General features: G+C 35.4%; 1 protein-coding gene across 2 annotated transcripts in view; it reads right to left on the minus strand.

Moving 5' to 3' along the window:
- LOC123309977 (AF4/FMR2 family member lilli-like) overlaps positions 1 to 7,516 on the minus strand; it is a 72,936-nt gene extending 65,420 nt beyond the window's left edge. The window contains exons 1-2 of one of the 2 annotated variants that reach the window (XM_044893299.1): positions 7,434 to 7,516; positions 1,103 to 1,168 (exon numbers count right to left, since the gene is read on the minus strand). In XM_044893299.1, the coding sequence (XP_044749234.1) occupies positions 1,103 to 1,140 (38 nt within the window). In that variant the 5' untranslated portion in view covers positions 1,141 to 1,168; positions 7,434 to 7,516. The remainder of the gene's footprint in view (positions 1 to 1,102; positions 1,169 to 7,433) is intronic. The other variant, XM_044893300.1, reaches the window with a different exon arrangement.
- Between the last annotated feature and the right edge of the window lie 1,605 nt (positions 7,517 to 9,121).

Here is a 9,121-nt window from a genome sequence, read left to right on the forward strand (position 1 = left end):
TCAATGTTATGACAATAAATTCGAACTTTTCAACAGAGAAATGGCATTCGTATTCTCGATACAATGGGGAGAGGAAAAATACCTAGGGTATTTCCTGCTTTGCTCCATTTTGCTATCGTAATTCCGGAATTTAGACGCGATATTATCGAAGATAGGATCTTTCCACAGCCCCGTACGTGCCCGATATCCTCTGTTAACCCATCCGTACGGGGTTAATGGAATTGATTGATTCATTTTTAATCACGCACCCTTGACATTTCAATTTATATTCGCTGACGAACCTTGCGAGCTACGTTCACAACAATGTGAGCGATTTCCGATTAAATTTAGCAGGGTTTTAGACCAATCGCGAATTTCATTCCGATTCTCTGACTCGTGAAAATATTTTAACAGTCAAAAGGTCAAAAGAAACACTTTTTTCGTATACCATTTTTTCCGGTACGGCCCTGAAAAATTAGCCATTTTAAGTTTTCATAATGGGCTGTGCCGCCCCTAGGAAAGTAAAATTACCTTCAGAATAACAAGCTGAATCTAAGACACTATACATCTGCGGATCTTTCAAACAGAGTTGCATTCAGCCAAAATACCCAATTTTCACAATATCACAGATATTTTTTATTTTTGAACATCAAATTACTCGAAAATGGAGCATTGTACGGGAAAATATGAAGAATACATTTATTTTACAAAACGTTCAAAAATTTATAAGACAGCCTATAACTTAGTTTCAAAAGTTGGGTTCTTTGAATTTTTGGTATTTTTGTGGTACGTAATGGTCATATGAGAAAACTGGAAGACGTGGGTGATATCTTGTCTTCGAGAAAGATTCATCAAATAAATGAAAAACTATATTCCGAAATTCATTTCATTCGATAAAACTGTTTGTGTGATAGAACTAAAAACAACAGTTTTTTGATGGTTTTTCAACTACCTGTATATTTTGAACCGAATCGATTCGGAAAAAATGGTAAAAGAAAAAAGTGTTTCTTTTGACCTCAATTAAGTCGAACTTTCTACTTTTTTGCTTCGAAACAAGACACAAAGTCGCGATCCATGAGGTGCCATTATTGAAACAGTCCTTAGATGTCATGTTTTAGCTTACCTTTCAAAATCGAAGGATCCCAACATATCCATATCCATGGCCCTCTGGTATTCCGATTAGAGTATTCTGTAACATTGAAAAATATGTCAAAACATGAAGTTTATCTAGAATGAAAGGAATAAAATATTGGACTGATGGTTGGAAAGATTCGTATTCACGTATTGATGCGAGTCCAAAAAATTAGGTCAAAAATCCCAATATTATTTTCACCATTTTACGAAATTTATTGGAATATGTAAATATTCCTTGTTTTTTAAATTTTTATTTTATTTCGATATTGTTATATTTAATTTTTCTGAATTTTTCGTAAATAGACATTATTATTATCATTTATTAAGTATATGGATGTATTTAATGTTGTTTTATCTTTCCAACAAAGTTAAAATTATTCGATGATTTGTTGAATTCAAACAACAAAAAGTTTATAAAGATTTTGAGAATATTTGCGTTATAATCAGAATAATGAGAGGAAGGCTGACTGTTCAAATTCCTAACCAATGTGGTCACCCATCCAGATACCGCACTCGATGGACACTGCTTTGTCCCCAGAAAAAATATTTGGAACCAATGGAAGAGAGTGGCATTATCAACAGAATAATTAATCAATGTTTATCATTCCCAATGTTTTCCATAAATATTACACAACCCCAACAGAATTTCCTCAGAATTATCTCTTCAATTCATCCGACAATATTTGCATGAGTCCGTGCTATTTAACAAAAGTGGATTTCGATGGATATTTAGTTTCATAATAGCCGAACTGCGGGATTATTTACGAAATTTGTGTTTATGTCTGTCATAAATCCGGATCCGATGGAGGTGTCTGGGAAACTATTGTTGATAGGAATTCGCGCAGTCAGTGTGTACACAATAAATGGATTCGAAATCAAGCGTTAGTTGAACGAAAGTTATTGATGTTGGGGGTTATATGTACCTAGTTTAGGGACTATCGCTTAATTTACAATCTACATTGAATTGACTAATTTTTATCATACCTAGTTGTTTATATTTTATATGTGTTATAAATGTTGCAATTTTTTCTTTTTTGACATATATCCTTTAATCTTGGTCCTACTAACCAGCTTTAACAGAATCATTTCGACGTTTCATTCAGATAGAACTAGTTCAAAATAATATTGGAGCATTCAGTAAATACTAGATTCAGCTTGAGAAAAAACATTGTTACTAAGAATAGGTTTAAAGTGTAACATGTATATGATTTAGTGAAATCTGTTGCGAACCATCAGATTTCATCCCTGCCTATTCCATCATAAGTAGGGGTTAAAATTATATGACTTCACTATATTATCCGGTTATAAAATTCCTCTTGAGGTTTAGTCTAAATTTCTGGTGAAAACCATTGTATTATATCTTCTTCGATCATCATAACTATTGATCAATTTCACGTATTTTAACGAGTTCACTGGCGGTGTTTCACCGAATGATATTCTCATGAATATTATACGATGTATGCAAATATTGATTTTCAGTTATCTGAATGCGTTAAGGAAGAAGCGGTTTACCTACTGGTGAACACAACATAAGCAACAATGTTATCGCTGGGACTAGATAATGAGGGATAATAAATAATACGAATTGTTTTTGTTGGAAACGTATTACAGTTTTGTTACTATTGTAATTTATCGTGGATCTCTGAGTTTTTCGGAATATGACTTTACGATGCAGTTTTCAGATTTAGGAAACATTTCATTTGTGAATTCATACAGTGCGTCGATTTGAAAATATAGAAAGCAGGATCAATAGGAGATAACTATCATACAATCAGGCAGTGGAATTTAAATAATCACAACGTTTTGCCGCAAAAGTTTGAATTATCTTCTTTTTAACTTTGCCTATTACTATCTGTCGATACACCACTGCTAACGGACCCAGTTCTGTCAATTCAACTTGACTTTGACACCTTCTACGTCATCACTCTTCCAATCTGCTTGGAACTGAATGGCAACTTCTTTCTAAACGTACTCTTATCATAAAGAGGTAGTCTTATTCTACTATAAGTGACATTGACTCTTCAGTGAACAGAACGTCTGCTGAGCGATTTGGCTCCGATTCTGACTTAAAATATTCACTAACAAGCAATAGGGAGAAACGTAATATGAAAATTTTTTTAACGGCATGCAGACAGGAATTGAATTCTGAAAAAAGTACCACCCACTATCAGTGGTTTCCAGACAATGCGGATGGATCCTCACGTCAACCCGGATAGCTCGGTTGGGAGAGTACTTGACCGGTAATCGGGGGGTCGAAGGTTCGAATCCTGCTCTGGGTGGTACTTTTTTCAAAATTCAATTCCTGTCTGCATGCCGTTAAGAAAATTTTCATATTATTATAATTCAGACATCAAACTATCATCCAAAAGAGAAACGTAAGTTTAGTGTCAATATGAAATGATCGGTGAAACTAAAGCTACTTCGAGTAATGCGAGTGAAAATGATAAATCTGAATCAGAAACCTCAACTGCGAAAGGACCAGTGAAAGGAAAAAGCAGCAGCATTCACCAATGCAAGATAGTGGTACTATAGGTACTATAGTGCCAATATTGACTGAAAGAAGTTCTGTTATTCTTTCGAAATTCAGGTGGACACAAGTACCAACAGCGAAAATAATAAATAAACCAAAATTATACCACGTATTTATAAACAATTATTTTCAATTTACATTTATCTAGCAAAATATGTGTGGATTGAATAGAAATAGGGATTTCAGTTAAAATATGTTATCTTTTTCACAAATGAACACGTTTTAACGTGTTCGTGGTTAGACAAGATATTTTTTTGTCAAGAAATTTTGGTATTGTCATAAAATTTCTTGTCTTGTCTTGAAATTCTGAAATTTTCAAGTCCTTGACGACCCCTATACACTAGATCTTCTTTGTTGCATAAATCTTGGAACACCCTGTATATGAATTGGATTTCAACGAATACCTTTTTCCCTATTCTTTGTAGAACGTCGATATTTCCTAATATCCAATCAATATTAGTATTGAAAACACACTCGTAAAATTGAATGTCATAACTTTGTAATAGAGCTTCGCTTAATAGCGTGCTCCTCTCATAAGCCGTTAAAATTTTATAACGCGTTCGCGATTACCGCTTTTATCGTCCAACTACTCGAATCCTCCGGAGAACATCGAAAGTAAAATAGGCGGAGGCTGTAAATGAGAGCCTCATCAGTTTTTTCATCGCGCTCTGGATGAAGTTCGGTTACGCACACGTCTGTTCGGCACTAGGTTGGTTATTTCGAGCTTTTAATTACTCATCCTGGAGCTTTCCTTTCCAGTTGGTTACGACGTGTATAATCCTCCCTTTCTCTTTGTCTCTGTCTTCGAAATGCTGGCGTTCGGTCGGAGGCCGCTCAAGTAAATATTGCACGTAATAACGCATCAATTTTCACTGCTTCAGTCGGCCACTTTTCCACAGTGAATTTCGGTAATCTCCGACGAAACTTGGAAAGAACATTCGGATAACTCTGAATAATTCCTCGAGATTGATCACTCAAACGCGGGTTGATTTATAAGGATTTCAACGCCGTTTTAATTATCGAATGTTTGGTGAAACTTTTTGCCAAATGTCTGAATTTTTGGCTGTGGTCTCAAATTCGGTATTTTTTTTAAAACAGGGTGATTCCGGAGGAGACCGTAGATTTTAGGGGGCTTCTGTTGAGACTCTACCCTGTAAAGTCTTCAGAGTGATTTGATCGATTCGACCGATTCTACTTTTATCAATAACTTTGGTATGGCACTTTCAATTTCAATGAGATTTTCAGCATAGTACAATATGAATGAGTGCAATATTGAAAATTTCTCAGCCTTCTATAGAACCGAACAAAATTTCAATGTCAAAATATTTTATTACTCAACGTATTCTCCTCTTAATTGGATACATTTATTACAGCGAACCTGCAACGTCTCTAGACCTTTCAAAAAAAATGTTTCTTCTCGCTCTGAAAACCAGACCTACACAGCTTTTATTACCTCCTCGTTGGAAGAAAATTTACGACCTTTTGAACTTTTTTTCAGTTGAGGAAAGATATGATTGTCGGATGGAGTCAAATCGGGTGAATAAGGGAGGGTGTTCTAGTAATTCAAGCCCTTAATCTCAAATTTTTTGCATGGCAACATGTGATTTGTGTGCAGCGGCGTTGTCCTTCAAAAACAAAACAGCTTTGGATAACTTTCCGCGTCTATTCTCTTTAATTTTTTCCCGTAGAGTGGTCAGTAATGTCGAATAGTAATCTCCGGTTATTGTTCTACCCTTATCCAAAAAATCAATCATGATTACTCCATGACAATCCAAAAAAACTGAAGCAAGAACTTTTCCAGCAGACTTTTGGACACGAAACTTCTCAGGTCTTGGAGAACCATTATAAATGAAAACGATGTTGTACAGTAAACAAAAAATTCAAATGCAGGTCATCAGCATGAAAATTGCAAAAAATTACTCGGAGAAAAAACCACTTTGTACCTATTTCAGTCAACTGGAAATAATTCTTTATGGTGTAGCATTCAATAAGAAGGTTATCTCTGTTTAGTTCAGTGTACCCTTAACTGTTCATTCGCAGAGCTTTAGAGGTGTTTGGACTGCTTTATAAACCTCTGCAGGTAAAAATATAGTAGAAGTTGCACCTGCCTGCATCTTTTTTTTTAAACTCAAAGCTTGTCCGGAACATTCGTGCTCAATATCAATTGCGGAAATATAGCAAAGATATTACACCTGGATTTGACGCACATGAAAAGCGATTAAAATCAAAACATTCCAAAAATCGCGAACAAAACTCTGATTTGAAAAATAAAATTATGGACTATTATTGGGTAATACTTAAGTTCAACAATTCACGAAAATTTAATAATTGCTCCATATATGTCCATTGGACTGAACAAAAAGTGCATTTCTGGAATATATCTAATCGAATGGAAAAAATTGTGGGTACTGTAGATTATTATTATTTTCATTCAACCAAAATTTTTACTGATTTTTTAGCGCTCCACCCTAAGGACGGCTCTGACCGAGGATATTTATTAGTTTGTTGGACAAACTGCCCCACTTATCTTTTCAGTTTGATGATGATAAGTGCGAAACAAATACCTCTTGACACTTCATTTTTGAAATGCCTGAATTATTTCATTGAGTTGAATCAGATGGAATTAGTTGATATTTGTTGAATATCTTCTTAACGACAAGGAATAAGCTTTTGATATATGGTGCATGGGCACGTGTAACTCGATACACCCTACGTCCTACGAGAATAGTCATAAAAGTTGGTATCGCCATTAAAAAAAAAGGTTAGGTACGTTGTATCTCACATTTGAGGCACGCTGTATAACGCTCAATTTAAAATACTTGATGACCTGTCAGGGCATATTTACAACAATAAAAATTCGCTTTGATTTATTGAATTTCTTCCAAGTAAGAGACTAGCTTTGCTGAAATTTTCAGAAATACGTCGGTACTTTCTACTTTTTCAAGCCGTTTTCGTCGTTAAAGTTTGGGGAGATACTTTTTTGGCAAACCCACCGAGCTTCCAGAAGATGATGTTAACAGCAGAAGAAGTTTTCTGTTCGGAACAATGGAAGACTGTTAACATATCGAAAATTTCAACGAAATATCTCTGACCCTTTCAGTTTTATCAATGAGTGCGTGAGTTTGACAGTTGACACCCCATATCTTAGAAGGGGTGCATATTGGACCCCATGCGACACCCATGTGAAATATTAATATTTTCGGAATCCCTGCATTCTTGAGCATCTTCAGTAAACACACTGTGTAGAAGTCGATTTAACGAATTTGAATAGCTATTTTTTTAACGTATTCAGAGGTGAAAATTTTTGTGAATTCAATGTGGAAACCGAAGGGTTGTTTCTTGTCAGAAAATAGCGGGAGTATTTTATATTTTTTGAGCAGGTTCTGTTCACTACCCCTTGCAACACCACCAGTTCTTCGGTCTCTAAAAAAGAAATTTGAATTTGCTTTTCAGGTACCATTTTTAAACAGCTGCTCAAAAAGTTTTTATGGAAGACCCACACTATTTTTTGGCAGTGAATCACACCTGACATATTTCGCAAATATTCATTTACACCTCGTATTTTTGGCGACGTAGTGTTTGTTGATGTTTTTATGGCTACGAAAAGTACGCAGTGATAAACGTAAACGAAGAATACGAGAGAAAAACAAAGTGCCATTCAAGAATTAAAGAACGTTTGGACACAAAGGGTACTACATCCAATCGGTACTTCGTCCATGTGAACAATCCACAAGTTCACCTCACGATTCTCAACTTTACGCCTTATCTACAGCAGGTATTCCATCCGTACCTCAAACGGGGGTTTTCACATTTCCATATCGCTTCACCACATCACATTTTTCACCGAAATTTCCGAAAAAACAACGGGAACACAGATATAATAGTCGCAAACTTTCTCGATAGAGCCGGAACGGTCACATTCTTCGGTTTCGGCAAAGACACCTCGGTCGGTTTTTTGTTTCACTCTACGACGACGTTCCCGAAAAATCGGGCACGTCCGTTTTGATCGCGAACAATCAGCAGCAGCGAAAATCCGACGGATCGTGGATCGTGTGCATATTAGACACGCGGTGCGGAATCGTGGATGTTGTGTATAAAATCGGGATAAAACGGTGACGGGACAGAGAGAACCATGCGCCTAGCCGGGCACGAGGATCGAGGACAGTGTGGGACTTGGGGGATTTTGGGGCATCGAACATCGTCGAGGAAGTCTTGAAACACCCCATAAATGTTCTCAGAACTCGCGAGAGAATTCACACGATCATCATTTCTGAAAGAAACTGCCTTTTAATTGTCATTTCTACGCCTCTGTTTGGTTAGATATGGTTAATCACTAGAAGGCCAAGAGATCGGAGATTATTCTTTGCGTTTTGCCTAAAGAAAAAAGAATAATAAAATGAAATCCTTTCTAACATTCACTCGTGTGAAGTTGGCGTCGACATTTTCGAAAATCGCTATTTTTTGGGAGTTCCTGATACAAATTAGAGGCGCTAACCTTATACCCCACCTAACCTAACCTAACCTAACCTAACCTTATACAGTTGATGAATTTTTTAATGCAAACTTGAAATAGATTTAATTTCTTTTATCAATATATTTCGTTCTGATTATGTATTTATTTAATATCTAAGATTCTCGAAATAAATATTATTATTATTAGTATTTTTATTATAACGCTGTCTTTCTGGAAAAAATAAGTCCTCGTTGAAGAAGGAAGAGTTGTAGAGTTTTCGATCGTTTTCAGAAGATCTGCAAAAATGAAAAAATTAGTAGATAGGTTTTTGACCCTTTTGTGAGAACAAATAAGAGATATTTCAGTTTATCTCAGAGTTATGAATAGTGCTCGGCCAGTTCTACAAAATATGTCCAGTGACTTTTGTCGAAAAAACAAAACTTTTCAATTTATCAGCAAAAATAAGGTCAGAAATTTGAAAACCAATATTTCCCATTATGACAAAATAGTTCTGAGTAGAATTTTTCAAGAAAGTTTCATCGAAAACAGATTACTTATGTTATCAATTTTTACCGCCATATCAAATATTGGTTTTTAGAAACTTTTTATAGCTGATAAATTGAAAAGTTTAATTTTTTCGATAAAAGTCACTTGACCTATTTTGTAGAACTGGCCGAGCACCATTCAGAACTCTCGGATAAACTGAAATATCTCTTATTTTTTCCTCTCAAAAGGGTTTTTCCAAGGGTCAAAAACCTATCTACTATTTATTTTTATTTTTGCAGAACCTTTTTTAAAAATGAACTAGAACTCTTCCTTCTTCAACGAAAAATAACCAATTTTTTCGAAAAAGACGGCAAGGCGTGAAGATAGCGCAACTAATTTGTTCCATTCATTAACAGAACACTTTCAAATCTACCCAGAACGCCTCAAAATAGTGCTTTTCAAAAAAGTCTGATATTCTAGATATGAAAGTTCAGTGTTTTTGTTACTTTGTTGGTTTGTCTTTCCATAACTCCGGAACC

The sequence above is a fragment of the Coccinella septempunctata genome, chromosome 3 (genome assembly GCF_907165205.1).
Source record: "Coccinella septempunctata chromosome 3, icCocSept1.1, whole genome shotgun sequence".
NCBI lineage: Eukaryota > Metazoa > Arthropoda > Insecta > Coleoptera > Coccinellidae > Coccinella > Coccinella septempunctata.